We start from the raw sequence: 17,376 nt of genomic DNA, 5'->3' as shown, positions 1-17,376 counted from the left end.
TTCAGTGCTCGTCGATCGCTAACATAAAAACCTACCTTAATCCCCTTAAAGCACCCCAAGAGACAAAAAATCTTCTGCCTAATCTGTGTATAATAATAAACAAATCTTGAGTTGTTCTGCGGTTAAAATAAATGGAAAGACTTTCGAATCAAGTCAATTTTCATTCCACCGTTATTTTGGATAATTTTTGATAATATCCCAGTAATTTCAGCTGGCTGAAAGTCAAAATTTGAGGGGTTCAGGGTTCGTAAAGTTTATTTTGAGTGGAGGAAGAAAAAACGAAGACAGTCAGTTTGTGTCAGTGTGACAGACGTTTCAGCTGAGGTGCGTGGGAGTGAGCGATATATATATATATTTTTTTTTTAAAGAAAATTTATTAAAAAATGGGTAGCACTGATAAAGCCGTTATTACTGGATTCATATGCAGACTTTGTAGTAAAATGAATCGTTTTGTTATACATATTTATGGGGAGGAGGGCGAGAGGATGAAACTCGCTGAGAAAATTAATGCCTATCTCCCGATTGAGGTGAGCAAATTGTTTATACATCATTCAACTTTCACCGAATAAATAGTATATGGTGAATATCATTATCCAAACAATAATACTGATCCGACGTGTGTTTTATTTTTTCAAGAAATAAATTTGAAGCGATCCTTTATCACCTTGGCTCGAATTTATTACTGAATATTCTGTTATGGAGCAAATATTTTTGTCTTAAATTTTGAATAAACAATTTCAAAAGAAAAATCAAGGGATAAAATATTATTACAGATAAAAATGAATGATCCTCTACCGAAAACGGCCTGTCTACACTGCATCGAAAGGTTGGAGGCCCATCACGAGCTCATGGAGAAAATATTATTCGCAAGAAAACGATTAGGAATGGATTCCGAAATGAAAGAAGTCTCGGAGCAAACAACAACGAGCACTGTCACGGTGGATGCTGCACCAGCCTCCAATTCACCTCCATGTTGACACATTGTCCTATTTAATTCATGAGGAATGATCGATAATAATCTTCGCTCAATCAAGTCTCATAAGTCCTTGTATTTTCAATTTTTTGTGTAATAATTTAAGCTGTTGAATCATCGAAAACATATAATTATCATTTTTTAGGCGAATTTATTGATTTTGTTAGGATGAATGTCCATAAATAATCTAAACATTATTTTATGATTTATTTTTTACCATTTTTTCATCTTGCCAAACGAAATCCTTTTCTTTTCTATTAACCAATTTTTTGTTTTTTTTTTATTACCATCTTCCACTGGATATTTCTCCATGAAATGTGTAAAATCATTGAAATCCTTATTTTTATTTTATTTTTTTAAATATAATATTTAAAGGAAATCTGTAAAAAATTTTTGACAAATGCCATTGTGAGTAGATCACTTAATCAAGTAGAATCAATCTAGATAATTTTATTAAAATTTGGAGTTGCAACTATAATTGTGTACTTAATTATTTTGAGAACCAAAAAAATTATTACGAAGGATGAATTGAAATATCCAATTACCCTTGCATTACCGTTAGAGGTCCCGAATCACCATTTCAACTCGAAAATCTAAATCTAATCCACGTCCATTAGCAAGGTTTTTTTTCAGGTAATAAAAACATTCATGTACGATAACAATTATATTTGTACAATTACTGTATCATATAATGTATTTTTATGTAAGAAGGGAGTATTTAAAAAAAGGAACATCTTTAAAATACTCATAATCCCCTAAGTAAATACGTAATAAAATTAAATTGCTGTATAAAATCCTCTTTCAACCATTTTCCTCCAATTATTATTTATTTTTCCATGCTCTTTACAATTATCTGGCGTCTTTTAGCATTCCTCAGCATTTCAACCCTTGGAAAAACACTTTTATCATCTAATGTGTACACTAAACACCTAATATTCCACAATTGATTCGTTCTTTCGTATCATAAACTGTAAATAGGAAACTCTTAATCAGAATTATTCACACGATTATAATCTAGATATCGTACGAGAATAAAAAGAGAATTTTTCTCATTTTTTCTAATGGTACCTAAATTTTTAGCTAATTGTCTCTTTCTCCTCTATCGTACATATCAGGCCCCAATTGTAATCTTTGCAAAGTACTTATCAAATTGACTAATTTTTTTCAGCTCCAAACACGAGAGATAATTATTTACAATACCGAAAACAAAATCAAATAAAAATAAAAATCACAATTTCAATATTTTCTGTACACGTACAATTTTAACTCAAACAATAATAAACTGAGTTAACCAATTCGATTTATTTATGATCTAGATAAATCGATTGTAAATTGCATTTTCCAAAGTCCAATTTCGATTTAGCAAAGATTCCGAGGTTGACACTTTCTTGTTTGTTATTTTATCAATAATAGATGATGGACAATTAGCTACTCCTTGCCCAGTATCTACAGTTTCCAATAACAATAGTTATAGAGAAATGATGAAATAGATTGATTGAACAATCAAAGTTCATAAACTTTGTTTTAAAGTGCGCTTGAGATAGTGAATAACTTCAATTCCGCTATTTACAGGTTCCTCCATATTTCCAATGATTTATTGTATTCGAATGATAATTTTTCAATCCCCTTTAAGCACAGGCCTGTTGCATCTCGGCTTTAGCAGCTTTCATTGCTGCTATTGATAATTTCTTAGCTGAAATTTAACAAATTATTTCCTAATTAATTTTATTTCCCAAAACTCATACGTATCGAAATATTTCCCCCTTATCACTTTATTTACCTTCACGTTCTCTCCTTCTCAATTTTTTCCTCCGCCTTTCGATTGCTGCCAACTCAGTTTTTACAATATTGTACGTCTTTTTGAGTTCTGATAATTTTTGCTGAAGAACAGCTATCCTTTGACATCCATCGAGTTCAGGATCTGTGAACGAGAATTTGAAAAAATATTAGCAATCGAATTAATACGAATAACAATAAAATAACAATGAAATTCACCAAGATCCACGAAGAAATTGTACTTCAATGATTTCTGATCCCTGCCTAAAGCTGTCTCCATCCCATTGACGACACCTTCCACCCCTTCGACATGTCCACTCCCCCCAGCATTGGAGCCCTCACTGGTGTCATCACTATCACTCCCCCCGGGTCCCTGTCTAGTGGTCCGACCACAGCTCCTAGCACCTTTTTTATCCTTGCCACACTCGGAATTTTTTCTATTCCTCTTCCTCTTCTTGGGTGTTCCAGGATCCTCAACGGGTCTTTTCACAGCTCCACCTATCTTGACCCCATCATTGCCCCCTAAACTGCCACCCACATTATCAATCCCTTCACTAAACCCACTGGCTTTGGCCTCCTCACTCTCCCCCTCTTCCCTGCTCTTGGCTGTATCTTCAGACGTTGGAGAAGACACACCAGCTCTCTCCTCTCCCCTGGGGGACTCTGAGATATTGGAGATTGTCGAATCAGGTGTAGTAGGTGGTGTATTATCCATAACAGGCGCAGCTTCATTACTTTCTCTTCTATTTGGATTCTGAATTACCTGAAGGGCTTGCACTCCTGCAACTCCCTGCACTTGCTGTACTGCTTGGACCACTTGTTGTCTACCTCCTGCCAATATCCCATGGCCTGATGCCCCTTGAATGCCACAGGAACTCGCTACAGTCATTGACAATCCCGTTCCTTGACTCGTACTCTGAGCACCTGATGTCGGAGCACTTGCGAATGGCATCTCGAGTATAACAATCTTCTTGTCAAGTTTATCCTTCCCCAAGTCTCGGTCAGTACCATCCTCCTGCTCCAGCACCTCCATCGCTGGTGCTGGTGATCCCGGAATTTCTTCCTCACACAGCAAATTCATATTCTCACCCTCCTCCTCCTGCTTAACCACAACGGTCGATAAACTACTCTTCTGGTCCAGCTGATATCCTTGCTCTGGAGGAATCGACTCTGCTAAATTTGTCTTGATCTTCCCGTCGAAGATGGTCGCTGTGACTTCAGGTTTTTCCGTCTTCACCATCTTATCGCATTTATCTTCAGAATTGTCAATGACCAGCTTCTGTTCGGAATCACTCGAGTCAGTGGAGTCTAGGAATTCTTGACTCAATACTTTCTTTCGTTTTTGTTTGTCGAGCTCTACCGATTGTTCTGGTATTTCTTTGAGTGGATCAATCTGACGTTTTTCGAGTCCTCGACGATAATCGACGAGCTTAGTTTCCACTGGTTTTTTAATCTCCGAGTCTTTCCGCAGTTTCAATTGCTCAAGTTCATCTTCCTTCTGTTTTATCACTGTCCTCACTTCTCTCTCTCTAGATCTATCTGATGACAGATCCGATGAAGAGCTCTCTTCCAGTTCCTTTTTCTTCTCCTCAGGTCTCTGTTGTTTCAAATTGTGTGAATCCACTGATTCACTAATTTGCTTGCCCCGTTTGTTTGCACTGTCGTTTTTCTTAAGATTGTCTCTTCTTCTCAGTTCTGCATCTTCATCTCGTTTCGAATCTTTTGGTTTCTGCTGTCTAAATGCCAGAGCTGCTGCTGAGAGTTTCTCTTCAATAGTCGATGTTGCAGGGAGTCTAGCACTGATGGGTGCTGGTACCAGATTTGTGCTTGGGATCAACGACATGACAGATGGAATTTTAGCCTCCAGGATCCTTCGTTCCATGGCTGATGCAACTGACGAAACGGTGCTGGATATGACAGTAGAAGGATTCGATACAATTATTGTACTTGAAAGTAAACTCACCGGAATCAGTACTTTATCCTCCTTGTCCTTACTCGTTGATGGCAATTCCAATTTTTTCTCATCACTTTTTACAGATTCATTTTTTTCAACATCTGATGATGTGTACAACGATGATGGACAAGTGACACTCGGTTTCTCATCGACTTCTGTAATCTCTGATTCTGAAATCACCAGTCGATCTTCTACATCATCACCATCAACAATATTTTCGTCGTTGCCAGATATATTGAGAAACAAAGCGTCGGAATTTAATGTTGATTTTGTAGACTCTTCAAGAACATATGATGACACTGTGGAAGACACAGGAACAATCGTTTTTACATCAATAGATTTATCAAACTCTTTGGAAACTGATTTAATGACACTTGTCTCGGTGTTTTCGGTGTCCTCTGTACGTTTTATCACTGGTAATCTCTTCGGCTTTTTCTTCGGTTCTGCTTCCCCAGAAGTGGAGCTCGCCACAGATACTATCGGCATCGGTTCTTGTTTAATCTCCTTTGGAGCAACAGGGGGTGTGGTTTTCTGCTTTTTCTTGGGACTCTTGAGTTCCTCATCGAATACTCTCTTCTTCAATCCAGTTTTATCCTTGTCACCTCCTGAATCTCGTTTATTCCGAACTTCAAATTCAAAAGGCTCGGGTTCTTTGAACTCATAAACATCTTCAGTCGTGGGAGAAGGTGATGCTGGAGGTTTAACAACAACTTCTTCAACAACAGCCTTAACTTCAATTTCTTTTTCCTCCTCCTTCTTTATCTCCTTAGTCTCTAGCGTGACGTCTTTCTCAAAATCCTCAAGTTTGGGTTTGACATCTTCATCCCCAGAGTTCTCAGGCTCCATTCTGATGACTTCCAGCTTGACAGCCTTGTCGAATCCCTTCAATTCGGATCTAATTTGATTGAGATCAAAGTCTCGGCCTTTTGGGGTCTCTTCGGGTCCCGAGGGCTTCTCAAATGCATCGGGGGCCGATTCATTCTCTTCCGGCTCATCCTCGTCATTTTCGTTATCATCTTCATTTTCTTCTGGCTCATCAGTCTCATCAGCAAATAATCCACCCCCACTCTCCGCCTCCTCCGATTTAGTATCCTGAATCTTCTTAACAGCTCGCCTCAATCTTCTTGTCCGCCTGGGCAGCTCTTCCCCAGCCTCTTTTTCATCCTCAACTTCAGAGTTTTCGTCAGGTTTTATCCTATCCTCAACCCTTCGTCTCACCTCTCTTCTCCTTCGTTCCTCAGTACCTCGTGATCTCGTTCTTGCACGTTCTGGCTCTGTATTATCAGTTTCATAGGCATCAGAATCTTCACTCTCAGTGGCAACCGACAGATCCGTATGCCCAGACATTCTCCGGGTCCTCCTAGTCCTCAATTCAATCCCCAGCTCAGCATTTCTCGTTGCATTTCGAGTTGGTCTACTAGCTGGTGTAGCTGGTGATTTTGTTCTGGAGCTTGAACTAGCGATCGAAAGTGGTGTAGTTGATCTCGTTGGTTCTTTATCTTTGTCCTTATCCTTGTCTTTATCCTTGTCTTTTCCATTACCAGAGGACGAGGACAAACCTCCAATGGAGGAGATTGACGAAGAGTTTTTGGTACCACTAGGTGCAACACTCTGTGCTCTTCTCCTACCTGTCTGCTGAAGATTGGGAGTCTTTGAGCCTTTAGCAGCACTGGGGTTGGTGCTGGGAGTCTGTGGCCTAGGAGTGGCTTTCGTTCTCTTGACTCGTCCCTGGGTTTGTGTAAAATTCTGGGCGATTCTCGTGGCTTTTATCCACTCATCGTAACGAGTATTCCAGCCTGTGTAGTGAACAAGATAATCCAACTCTGCTCCCTCGTCTATTCGTTGGATTTCAATGACTTTCGCTTCATATGTGACTTTAGATTCATGAGTCGGACCGTAATAAACCTTGAGACGATCGCCCAGCTGGATTGGACCCTTGTAACAAGGCGCTGAAGACTCTGTCCCACTGTTATCATCCTTATCCCTTGACTTTTCACTGTCTTTCCTTTTTTTTCTCCCTCTCTGCTGCTTCTTCAAATCATCCTCAGTCATCCTCCGTTGTTTCGTAGAATTGCCTCTGGTTTTATCAGAGTCACGAGATATTTCACGAGCCTCCCTAGATTCCTTGGTTTTGGTATCTTCTTTCGATTTGGATCGAGTCTTGGTTGATTCTTCGTCTTTACTCTTGTCCTTTTTGATAACAGCCACAGTCGAAGCACTCGAACTCGACTGAGACGAAGTGGAGGACGAAGATGAGGCATTCTCCTGTTTCTTCTTCTCATGGGATTTCTTCTTAGGCTCCTCCTTTGGTTTCGTAATTGCTTTAGATCGATTAGAAGGAACTGGTGTGAATCTCGAAGGTTTCTGGGATTTTTCAGAGCTTGATGATTCAGCTGTGCTCTCTGCCTCAATGTTCACGTCAGAATCTGGACCAGAGATGGATTGCTCTTCGGGAGGTTCTTTCTTCTTGACAGACGGTTTGGGTGGCTCATCCTCGACTGGAGAGGGTGCAGGGGGAACTGACTTCTTCTCCTCTTCAGGAATCAATTTTTTGTCATCTTCTGGGTCTCTCTCTTTGTCAGACTTTTGGAGAATTGGAGGGACTGGAGTATTTCTATCTTTATCTCTAATGAGACTCCTACCTGGGCGCTGTTTTCTAGTACCACCTCGGGGATGATTCACCATTGTGCAGCCGAGTTTCCTATAGAAATCTTCGAAGGAGTGTAAAAATTTTTTGTACGCTTGTTTCACAAGATTATGGGTACTGATATTTGCATGACTGGATAAACCCAGTCTTCTTGTTATGGATTTCCATTGATTCTGGTTAGTGACACGATTATAACCACCAAGTTTGTAGACAGCTCTGAAAAGACGATAGAGATCAATGTCCTCTGAGCCTATCATCGGACAATTGTTTATGGGAGTTCCTCTATCATCCATGAATTTGTATAATTGTGCTACAAAATGGTCCTTTTCCTCCCGAGGCTCGTCATCAGAGCTATCAGAGTCCAAATCAGCGTCAGTATCACTATTGCCACTTGACAGAGAGTTCCCGAAGAGGGAATCTCTGTCCCAATGTGGGGGAAGTTCGTCCTTTTCGAGAAAAAGAAGAGCTTTCTCGACAGCTAGTTTCAGAGTACTATTCTCAACCTTTGATCCCAACTCTTTCGTAAATTCAGTAGCTTCCTTCTTGGGAACCGTGTAATATCTAGCATCTTTGAATGACCTCACCAAGTAATCATCCCTGACCCTGATCCTGACAGTATCCTGAGCGGTTGGAGCAACCACGAGTCCTGGAAACCAATTATCTTTCTTCTTCTTATCACCCAGTTCAACGCACACCACTCTTCCTATCTCTGGCTCAGTCTCCAGACCTTCTTTTCCTCCAACTCCTGAGCCCGATGGACTTCCCCTGGGTGGACTCTCCTCGTCCTCACTACTGTCATCCCTATCAGAAGATAACCAAACAAAAAGGAAAAATAATATAAATAATAAATTAAAAAATGAACCAAGAAAGAAAAAAGAGAAGAGAGACATTAGTTTTGTTATTAATATGAATTTGGTGAGAGAAAACTCACTGTGCTTGCCTCGAGCGTCTCCCACGTCTGCCACCGATGACGGGATTGCCAAAGTGCTCAGGATGTGTCAATGGCAGTTGATCGAGAGTTTCAGATTCTGCAAAGTGTCTGCCACTCTTCAAACACAGGGCAGTTCTCCTCAATGTTGTGATATCTCCATCATCGAATACCACAGTGTATTGACTGCAGTCTTGAATTTTGGTGATTGTCGCCTCAACGAACTCCTTTTTGTCTGCATGTCGAGCCTCAACGGATGCACTAACCCTCAGGGTACCCCTGATCTGGTCATCTGTCACTGTAGCAGTCCCCAAGCCTTGCTTGTATGTTACTCTGCATTTCACCGAACGTACAACTTTGCGGATTTTTGCCTCACAGAATGCACCTTTATATTTGGCACTGACTTCGGTGCCTACTGACAGGTACGGTGGATCGTCACCCTTCAAAGATATTGAAGAAAATGATTTCTTCATTTTCAAAATGTAAGTCATCCGATTAAAATGGTGAGGCTTTTTTTTTGGAAAAAAGAAAACGATCTTCCACGTTTCATTCGTACATGATATTGCGTCTATTATTTTTCCGCTTTCCCCCAAAAATCAGATAATCAACGTGTGATGAATTCCTAAAAATTGTCATCTGTTGAGAAATTTCTCATCAGATGGACAAAAGCAGGATTGTACGTGGAAATGACCAGACCGCGATAAAAAAAAGGTGAGCAACACGGTATTATTATTCAGAGAGCGATAAATAATACGAGATAACATGTGAAAAATATTTCTAGACAGGCTCGTGCACTCACCAGCATTTTCTATACTTTTCTCAGCTCCATGTACCCAAACATTAGCTCCAGAAAACGGTAAACCATTCCACTGACAAAAGTACGGTAATTACATACCACAAAGTTAGATATCTGTTATAAATATGGAAAATTTGAAGCCCTGGATAGGCAGGGCGCACTGGATATCACGCAATTCTCCAGGAGACGTAGACCGCTCACGTACGTGCGTCTCCCTGCGTCTTTGTCATAATTTTCTCTTTTGCCTCCTTTCCCCACTACTTTTTCACTCAAATCCCGAGTTTTGTGATCACAAAAACGTGAAAACGCACCTAACGCTCGGAGAGCCCCCGAGAATTTACGAACGCATGAAAAAAAAAAAACAAAAAAATGGGAAGAGACTAGTTGCGCTACAGCATTTCGTAACAGCGGGAAATCCATTCAAATTCAAAAATGGTGTGGAGGTTTTTCAAGTGGAAAAAAATCCGCGCACTAACAATTGTACAATCTATAAAAGCCCACCACTACAGACCGAGAACATTCAATAAATAAATGTTACGTAAAAATTCTTGAAGATAATAATTCTGGAGCAAAGTGTTAAATTTGGATTACATTTTTTCGAGCCCAATTTTCAGCCAATATCTCGGAATTGAAGAAAGATATGGATTTTTTCATGAATACCTTTTTTGTAGCTTTCATTATTTTCTATAAAAAATGTTTATAAGAAAAACTTCCTATGCCCCTTCAGTTCGAAGATATTGGCTAAAAACTGGCCTCGAAAAAAAATAGAGTAATCCCTGTTGGATGGTACAGTTTCCAGAAAAATGATGATACTTTTTCCCACCCTTTTAGTGGCAGACCCGAAGATTTACTGAATGTTTCAGATTTTTCTCTAGTTTTTTAATATAAATTCATCTAAAATCATTCTCGTAAATCGCTTAATTACATGAAATATTCTGATTTTTCTTGAACACTTCATGCAAACCACAACAATCTCTTCTAACAGAATTTTCTAAATATTGACTGCAATTACTCACATGCAAGGTTTGATATTCTCACGAGTAAATCATGTGCGAACCGCGCAACTGTCTATAATAATTTATTGACGAATCAAGGTACCTCTGAGCCTCTACAACACCCGCCAAATCCACCAGCATCAACCAATGAAATTATAAACCAAAACAAACATCAATGTTGTTCTGCCGATAGTTCGACACCCGAGAGCTTAACCATTGAATCCATCGCATTCCACTCCTGCAATTATAATTACAATAACTTATAAATAGCGAGTGTACGTGAATTATGTTACCATGTCTGATAGAAAAAGATTACCAGAATTAGCATTGACTTATCTAAAATATGGAACCGTATTGCTTGGTACATGGCCGCCAAATAGTCGTGCCACAAAAATAGAAAAATTTCTAATAGAGTCAAGGTGGTGGATGCTATGTATCCTAGCTTGGAGCTTGCAGCTTCCAGTACTATACACGTGCTATGTGATAAGAGGAAATTTCATGGATCTAACAAAGAACATTTGTTTCGGAGCATCAATCGCCCATGGAATAATCAAGATGATAATTTGTCGAATTCATCGTAAAAAATACGAGGTAATAAATAATCACTTCATTTTCAATTCAAGCATTTAATTAATTAAATGTTGCTATTAATTTCAATTAATTTCAATTAATTCCAATCAATTCCAATTAATTCCAATCAATTCCAAATATTGCAATTGATTATCAACTGATTAATTGATATTAATGATTCATTCATGTCAATTACTGCTTGCAATTAATTTCAAACTATTGTTTCCTGAGTGCCATTTGAGATTTGTCCATGAATAGAGATTAATCGAGGAGATCGAGACGTATCTAGGGCATGCTACTCCTCGAGAGCGAGTAATATTAGATATTTGTGTGAAAAAAGCAGCGCCTATTTATCTAACATTCAATGTAATAGGATTTGTAGCAGCAGCCTCGTACGTCTGTGGACCCCTAGTCCTGGAGCAAGATTTGCCCATGGATTTACTGTATCCATTTGAAATTCATTATTATCCTGTTTTTCAAATAATCTACACGATACAAGCAATAGCAACAATGCAATGCGCCGCTGTTGGGCCCATTGATGCCCAAGTATGCATGCTCTTTTGGTTCGCTATTGCTCGACTAAAACTACTAGCACATGATTTTAAAAATGTTATGAGTGTTGATGACCTAAATGCCTGCATTCGAGCACATCAGCGAATATTAAGGTTCATATATTTTTTAAATTATCGGTGGAATTGATTTGAAAAAATATTACGTTTTTACGTTTTTTCATTATTTAATTGCCCACAAAGTTTTGCTGCGGCGCGCTAATTGTCACGAATTTTCTCTACAATTTTGTGATTTTTTTTAAAGATTTAGAAGAAACGCAGAAAAATTTTCGTGAGTCATTAGGTAATGACGTCCTTAAATTAAAAAAATCCATTCTCTATTAAAATTTATAACTAATTTAGATTGCTAGGAATTAATATTGTTAATATTGTTGTCAATTTAGATTGATAACTTTGTGGTTACAGATTCAATGGAAGAGCCTGTGAAGTAGCACGACCGATAATTATGACAACTGTTTTAATGGCTACTCTTTCGATCGCCTTTGGTGCAATGCACGTCATCGGGGTAAATTTGACAGACCATTATGTTATTATTTAATGAAACTTTTGTAATCATCCCAACTGTCTCCTAGCATGAACCATTCGAAGTGAAAGTTCAATTCGTGGGTCTCGATATTGGATATGGGGCTCAGCTTTATCTAAGTGCTTGGGCAGCCGAAAATCTCACAGCAGCGGTGATTACTTCTCTCCATCATTACTACCCTCTTTTTCCTCTCTCAGAGCAAATTAATCTCTATTTTTTGCTCTGCAGATGAACGATGTAAAATGGTCTCTGTATAATTCCCCCTGGCTACAGAACACAAAAAAAACGAATCAAATAGTTATTTTCGTCCTTCAAAAATTGAATATTCTACCGAAAATTTCAGTCTGTGGATTCATCCCAGAATTATCACTCAATTATTATGCGGTGGTAATAATTTACAATTTTTTATATATCATAAAAAATAAAAGTTCTGATGAATATCTTACATTTCAGTATTTATCTAAGACAATGTCGTTCTTCACAACTCTGCGGGTGATGCTTCAAAAAATGGAAGCGCCAACTGAACAAAATCAGCTAAAATATCATCAGTAAAATAAATCCAATAATCCATCCTCCGAAGGAGAAAATTAAGCGAAAGACAAACCAATTGCACTTTCATTTTATTCCTTTTATTTTGAACCCACTAGCTCATGATAATGACTTGCATCAACCCTAACTGAATAAATCCTGAAAATTTCTCATGTTGAAGTACAATTGAACGTGCATTTACAATAATTACCTCCCCTAAATGCAGGTCTGCTATTCTCACGAGTGAAACCCTCTCAACCCGACTCTGTGCGAACTCGACAACTGTCTATGTGTCTAATAATTTATTGACGAATCGAGGTATTTGAAGCCCTCGGATGGTAAATCCATCAGCATCAGTCCATTAAATGATAACCGTCTCTTCATCGGCAACCTCTACCGAAGAAATTTCCTTATCTCGCTGATATGGTATATTAAATGATGATGCGGTAATGGATCGCCGAAAATTACCAGAATTAGCGATAGCTTATGTTAAAATTGGTACAACATTACTCTGCACTTGGCCGCTGACCTCTGGAGCTACCAATCTGCAACGAAAATTCAATCAAGTTAAGTGGTTGTCTCTATTGCTACTACTGTGCTCTCTCGAATTTTCAATTCTCTACACGGCTTATTTATCTCGAGCCAATTTTATGGAACTCACGAGATTCATTTGCTTCGCCGCTTCTTCGGGTCATGCAATTATAAAAATGATTGTATGCAGATGGCATCAACAGGAATATCGGGTGAGTTGTGAAAAACTTACCGAGAGTTGAAATAATAATTCGTTGATTTACAGGAATTGATCGAAGAGATGGAAATTTTTTTAACATATGCCACTTGCCGTGAAAGAGAAGTATTGGATGTTTGCGTGAGAAAAGCAGCTCCTGTTCACTTGACATTCAATATTATTGGACTGGTCGCGGGTATTTCGTACATCTGTGGACCCATAATTCTGGACCAAAATCTACCAACTGAAACAGTCTATCCATTTGCTACTGATCATTATCCGGCGCTTCAGATAATTTATCTAATGCAATCAATCTCAGTTTTGCAGTGCTGCACGGTTGGGCCACTCGATGGACAAGTGTGCATGCCTTTCTGGTTCAATATTGCTCGACTAAAACTCCTGGCGAGTGATATGAGAAAAATTTCTGGTGTCGATGATCTCAATGCCTGTATCAAAGTCCATCAAGATATACTGAGGTCTCAAAATTTATTCTATTTTAGCAGATGAAGATAATTACTTACATTTTTTTATCAATCACATTTTCGAATTATCAGATTTACCCAAAAGGCCATTAAAGTTACACGACCGATGGTAATGACAACTGTAGCAATGGCTACTATTTCCGTCGTTTTTGGTGCCGTTCATGTCATAGGGGTAGACATTTCGCCCATTCCCCGAATTTTCGCTGCTAAAAACAGCTCTCCCATTTTTTTTTCAGAATGAACCATTGGAAGTCAAAGCGCAATTTGTGGGCCTCAACGTGGGATACGGTCTCGAGCTGTACTTAAGCGCTTGGGCAGCAGAGAACTTCATGAAGGCGGTAATTATCCAGGTGCCTGGGTTACCAGAGAGAAACATAATTTGTTATTATTTTTAAAAAACGAGGATGAGTACCTGCATATTTCTCTACAGATGGAAAACGTTAAATGGGCCATTTACGATTCTTGCTGGACTCAAGGCCCACGAAGAACGACTCGATCACTCATTATTGTCCTGCAGAAATTAAATAGAATACCAAAAATTAGTGTTGGAGGATTCATTCCAGAATTATCACTGAATTATTACGCCTTGGTGATTATTCCATCCCTTAAAATTGCTCCCAAATTTCGATTTTCTATTTTCATTTTAAAAATCATTTATATTCTAGTATTTATCTAAGACGATGTCGTTCTTCACAACGCTGCATATAATGCTTCAAAAAATGGAAGAATCAGTTGAAGAGACTCGTTTCAATGATTCTCAATAAAGTAAACTTGATTTTAACAAATATTATCGAAATTGACTTTGTCAATGATAGGGTATGTACCGAGGCTTCCATTTCTCAACTTCAATATTCTCCACGGGATTGCACAAATAGTCTGCATTTCTTCCCCTTGACTACAGCTCTCCAGGTGTCTTTTCTCACGAGATAATTACTCCTACTTCCATTACTCCATAACAAAGAGTTGGCAAGTCGTTCTAGTTTAATTACGCTCTTATGAATTGCGTGCCAACATCAGCCGCTGAATTATTATCAAGTAGTTTATACGTTGGAATCGACGAATCTGAATCTTCCATGGTATCCAGTCACTCATTCGGGGCTTTAGGGTGAAACTCTCATTGGAAAACTTGATTGAAGTCGCGGTGACATCATGGGTCGTGAATTGACTCCAGAATTCGCGATTACATACACAAAATTGACGACAGGAATTCTCTTCACCTGGCCACCGAGTTCCAAGGCATCGCGGCTCACAGAAATAAGTTTTCAAATCGGTTGGTGGATTTTCTGGCTCGTCTCCGTAGTACTCATTGGTCCACTGCTCTCCACAGCATTTCAACAACGAGCTAATTTTATTCAGCTCACCAAGCACCTCTGCATAACTGTTTGTTGCATTCAAGTAGTTGTCAAAATGGTCATTGGAAAGCACCACTACCATCGGTTCCAGGTACCACCTATGACAGCAATATTTTTACCTTCTACATTCTCAAATACTAGAATATTTAATATTGAATTACACAGTACTTGATCGAGGAAATGGAAACGTTTGTGAAGAAAGCGAATAACTACGAGCGAAAAGTACTTACGCAGTACGTCAATCGAATCGCTCCCTTTCACTACAGATACAACATGGTTTCATTTGCGGGAACTTTGGCTTTTGTTTTCGGTCCCCTCATCCGGGACCAGCCATTTCCTACCGAAGCAGAGTATCCCATCCCCGTCGATCAGCACCCTGTTTATGAAATTGTTTATCTACTCGAGTCCATAGGAGCTGTTCAATGCGGCTGCACCGGTCCCTTTGATTGTCAAGGCTGTTTACTCATCTGGTATGCAGCAATTAGACTTCAATTTCTCATTGAGAAGATTGAAACTGTTAGCAGTGCTGATGAGCTCAAAGAATGTATTCGTATGCATCAGCATATATTGTGGTAAATGATCCATCCAATTGCTGTCATTCACTCAAATTAATCCAAATTAATCTATACTCATTATTTATCTTTCAAGGTACATTGATGAAACAATCAAGGCTGTACGACCAGTAGTAGCAGCAACTGTGGTATTGGCTACGTTGTCCATTGCCTGTGGAGCAATCCATTTAGTTGGGGTAAGTTTGTGGTATCAGTAATTCCAATATGCATTCAATCACAGGCTCTTCTCGCAGAATGCACCGATTGAAGAGAAAATTCAGTTTGTGGGCATTGATTTTGGGTATTCCTTGGAGCTCCTATGCGTGGCATGGGCCACAGAGAATCTAACGTTAGCAGTAAGTAATCTTCAAATTTATTCAAATAATTTTTCTACTCATCCTTATTATTATACAGTGTGAAGAAGTTGGCTGGGCTCTGTACAAGTCTCCATGGATCAAACGCTCCAAGGAATTCAAAAGAATAATCTTTTTCGTGATGCAGAAATGCCATAAACCTCCGAAAATAGCAATCGGTGGACTTCTGCCCGAATTATCTATAAGTTATTACGCAACGGTACCGCAAATTCCATCTGTTAAATAACAAATAATAATCATAATGATAATAATTTTAATGTTAATTTTTTCCAGTACATGTCGAAAACATTCTCCTTTTTCACGACGCTGCACGTTATGCTCAAGAAATTCGAAGAAAATGTCTGATGCAATTTGATATAGGAAAATGGATAAAAAAAATAGAACAATTACCTAGTGAAGGCCGTTTTCCAGATAATCGCTCGCTAATTGTCTTTCAGAAATTCTACCTGACGTTTGCGTGGCACTCCACAAACGATAAAGAGTTGACTGCACATAATATAACTAATATAGACCATCAATAGTTATATTACAGAAAATATTTAATTGTTGGTATTGTTGTTTTTCTTCGCGATGAATCGTTTGATCACTTCGCTGGTGATTCTGATGGCTATGATGCTGTCAATACCAGAAATGGTACAAGCTGGAAGTAAGTCTAAGAGAAAAAAATTTTAATTAATCTATATTAAGGGCCGAATGGAGTATCTCGGAAAGATTTACTCCAAAATTGGGATTCCTAATTACTCCGCCAATTAATTGTCTTTTCCGATAATTGTTAGTTAGCGTTCTAGTCGTTGACAACCGCTAGAACGCTAGCTAACAATTATTGAAAAAAAAAACGATTAATTGCCAGAGTAATTAGGAATCCCAATTTTGGAGGAAATTATCTTTTCCAGATAATCCAACCGGTCCTTAATTTTATTATCTATTTCTCAGAAAGTTGGAAAAAAACTTGAAAAATGAGAAGATATCGGTAATAACTCCTTAAGGACCGGTTGGATTATCTGGAAAAGATAATTTACTCCAAAATTGGGATTCCTAATTACTCTGGCAATTAATCGTTTTTTTTTCAATAATTGTTAGCTAGCGTTCTACCGGTTGTCAACAACTAGGCCGCTAGCTAACAATTATCGGAAAAAACGATTAATTGACGGAGTAATTAGAAGTCTCAATTTTGGAGTAAATTATCTTTTCCAGACAGTCCATCCGGGCCTTAAGGGTATTATATATTTTACACCCACATATAGCCACAATTAAAATTTAAAAAACGTGAATTTTGGATATGTATGGATGTGGGGCATCCTTAAATAATAATGATTCTGCTTCAGAGTGCACAGAGCAAAGTGACTGCGATAAACACAATGATTGTCCCCCAAATGTGTCGGTTACCTGTCGGGTAATGTCAACACATTTGAAATACTGCATGTGCGTTGCTCCTGCTCCTCCTGCTGATCAACCTGATGACTCTTAATGATTCTAAATGAGAAAAAAGAGTATACATGTATCACGCTTCATCCCAGAAAGAATAAAAAATAAAAATAACTGATTCCAATTGATACAATTACCATCAATTTTTTTTACAACTTCCGGTTTATACTCCCACATAATAATAAGAGGATAGTAATCGTAATTTC

The 17,376-nt window shown here is 38.6% G+C and overlaps 7 protein-coding genes across 9 annotated transcripts; 6 read left to right on the top strand and 1 right to left on the bottom strand.

Annotated features, from left to right (window-relative positions):
- The first annotated feature begins 43 nt into the window (after positions 1-43).
- Positions 44-1,767, top strand: LOC105268124 (uncharacterized). Its single transcript, XM_011307417.1, has 2 exons — positions 44-527; positions 774-1,767. Exons 1-2 carry the CDS (start codon positions 384-386, stop codon positions 975-977), a joined length of 348 nt encoding a protein of 115 aa, XP_011305719.1. The 5' UTR covers positions 44-383; the 3' UTR covers positions 978-1,767.
- Positions 1,625-9,328, bottom strand: LOC105268125 (AT-rich interactive domain-containing protein 4B). 3 transcript variants are annotated; one of them, XM_011307418.1, is made up of 5 exons: positions 9,078-9,328; positions 8,282-8,745; positions 2,969-8,151; positions 2,754-2,894; positions 1,625-2,666 (listed from the first exon to the last, which is right to left on the bottom strand). In XM_011307418.1, the coding sequence occupies exons 1-5, from the start codon at positions 9,081-9,083 to the stop codon at positions 2,602-2,604; spliced, it is 5,859 nt and encodes a 1,952-aa protein (XP_011305720.1). In that variant the 5' UTR covers positions 9,084-9,328; the 3' UTR covers positions 1,625-2,601. The 3 variants fall into 3 exon arrangements, with proteins under 3 accessions (XP_011305720.1, XP_011305721.1, XP_011305722.1); XM_011307419.1 differs by having other exon boundaries at positions 8,291-8,745; XM_011307420.1 differs by having other exon boundaries at positions 8,282-8,718.
- A 1,035-nt stretch (positions 9,329-10,363) lies between these two features.
- Positions 10,364-11,634, top strand: LOC105268145 (uncharacterized). Its single transcript, XM_011307445.1, has 3 exons — positions 10,364-10,660; positions 10,898-11,328; positions 11,592-11,634. The coding sequence occupies exons 1-3, from the start codon at positions 10,364-10,366 to the stop codon at positions 11,632-11,634; spliced, it is 771 nt and encodes a 256-aa protein (XP_011305747.1).
- On the top strand, positions 11,554-12,799 carry LOC105268122 (uncharacterized). The gene is made up of 4 exons (XM_011307414.1): positions 11,554-11,713; positions 11,781-11,882; positions 11,960-12,118; positions 12,185-12,799. The coding sequence occupies exons 1-4, from the start codon at positions 11,654-11,656 to the stop codon at positions 12,281-12,283; spliced, it is 420 nt and encodes a 139-aa protein (XP_011305716.1). The 5' UTR covers positions 11,554-11,653; the 3' UTR covers positions 12,284-12,799.
- LOC105268144 (uncharacterized) lies at positions 12,709-13,493 on the top strand. The gene is made up of 2 exons (XM_011307444.1): positions 12,709-13,002; positions 13,056-13,493. The coding sequence occupies exons 1-2, from the start codon at positions 12,709-12,711 to the stop codon at positions 13,491-13,493; spliced, it is 732 nt and encodes a 243-aa protein (XP_011305746.1).
- Positions 13,494-13,514: 21 nt separating this feature from the next.
- Positions 13,515-14,232, top strand: LOC105268143 (uncharacterized). Its single transcript, XM_011307443.1, has 4 exons — positions 13,515-13,640; positions 13,705-13,806; positions 13,899-14,057; positions 14,134-14,232. The coding sequence occupies exons 1-4, from the start codon at positions 13,575-13,577 to the stop codon at positions 14,230-14,232; spliced, it is 426 nt and encodes a 141-aa protein (XP_011305745.1). The 5' UTR covers positions 13,515-13,574.
- Positions 14,233-14,304: 72 nt separating this feature from the next.
- LOC105268123 (uncharacterized) lies at positions 14,305-17,298 on the top strand. Its single transcript, XM_011307416.1, has 7 exons — positions 14,305-14,911; positions 14,986-15,392; positions 15,469-15,568; positions 15,626-15,727; positions 15,786-15,944; positions 16,019-16,391; positions 17,071-17,298. The coding sequence occupies exons 1-6, from the start codon at positions 14,618-14,620 to the stop codon at positions 16,088-16,090; spliced, it is 1,134 nt and encodes a 377-aa protein (XP_011305718.1). The 5' UTR covers positions 14,305-14,617; the 3' UTR covers positions 16,091-16,391; positions 17,071-17,298.
- The last annotated feature ends 78 nt before the right edge of the window (positions 17,299-17,376 follow it).

This window comes from Fopius arisanus, unplaced genomic scaffold (genome assembly GCF_000806365.1).
Source record: "Fopius arisanus strain USDA-PBARC FA_bdor unplaced genomic scaffold, ASM80636v1 scaffold00053, whole genome shotgun sequence".
In the NCBI taxonomy this organism is placed as follows: domain Eukaryota; kingdom Metazoa; phylum Arthropoda; class Insecta; order Hymenoptera; family Braconidae; genus Fopius; species Fopius arisanus.
Note: the sequence above shows the minus strand (reverse complement) of the source record. Positions and strands in the feature narration are given on the sequence as shown.

Coding starts and splice junctions, on each gene's coding strand:
- LOC105268144 (XM_011307444.1), top strand. CDS start 12,709: ATGGATCGCCGAAAATTACCAGAATTAGCGATAGCTTATGTTAAAATT. Junction 13,003..13,055: donor GGCATCAACAGGAATATCGG/GTGAGTTGTGAA, acceptor GTTGATTTACAG/GAATTGATCGAAGAGATGGA.
- LOC105268123 (XM_011307416.1), top strand. CDS start 14,618: ATGGGTCGTGAATTGACTCCAGAATTCGCGATTACATACACAAAATTG. Junction 15,393..15,468: donor ATGCATCAGCATATATTGTG/GTAAATGATCCA, acceptor TTATCTTTCAAG/GTACATTGATGAAACAATCA. Junction 15,945..16,018: donor CTATAAGTTATTACGCAACG/GTACCGCAAATT, acceptor AATTTTTTCCAG/TACATGTCGAAAACATTCTC.
- LOC105268122 (XM_011307414.1), top strand. CDS start 11,654: ATGACAACTGTTTTAATGGCTACTCTTTCGATCGCCTTTGGTGCAATG. Junction 11,714..11,780: donor GTGCAATGCACGTCATCGGG/GTAAATTTGACA, acceptor ACTGTCTCCTAG/CATGAACCATTCGAAGTGAA. Junction 11,883..11,959: donor CCGAAAATCTCACAGCAGCG/GTGATTACTTCT, acceptor TTTGCTCTGCAG/ATGAACGATGTAAAATGGTC.
- LOC105268145 (XM_011307445.1), top strand. CDS start 10,364: ATGTCTGATAGAAAAAGATTACCAGAATTAGCATTGACTTATCTAAAA. Junction 10,661..10,897: donor TTCATCGTAAAAAATACGAG/GTAATAAATAAT, acceptor GTCCATGAATAG/AGATTAATCGAGGAGATCGA. Junction 11,329..11,591: donor ATATATTTTTTAAATTATCG/GTGGAATTGATT, acceptor TTGTCAATTTAG/ATTGATAACTTTGTGGTTAC.
- LOC105268143 (XM_011307443.1), top strand. CDS start 13,575: ATGGTAATGACAACTGTAGCAATGGCTACTATTTCCGTCGTTTTTGGT. Junction 13,641..13,704: donor GTGCCGTTCATGTCATAGGG/GTAGACATTTCG, acceptor TTTTTTTTTCAG/AATGAACCATTGGAAGTCAA. Junction 14,058..14,133: donor CACTGAATTATTACGCCTTG/GTGATTATTCCA, acceptor TTTATATTCTAG/TATTTATCTAAGACGATGTC.
- LOC105268124 (XM_011307417.1), top strand. CDS start 384: ATGGGTAGCACTGATAAAGCCGTTATTACTGGATTCATATGCAGACTT. Junction 528..773: donor ATGCCTATCTCCCGATTGAG/GTGAGCAAATTG, acceptor ATATTATTACAG/ATAAAAATGAATGATCCTCT.
- LOC105268125 (XM_011307418.1), bottom strand. Junction 2,895..2,968: donor CAATTTCTTCGTGGATCTTG/GTGAATTTCATT, acceptor TCTCGTTCACAG/ATCCTGAACTCGATGGATGT. Junction 2,667..2,753: donor GAGAAGGAGAGAACGTGAAG/GTAAATAAAGTG, acceptor GTTAAATTTCAG/CTAAGAAATTATCAATAGCA.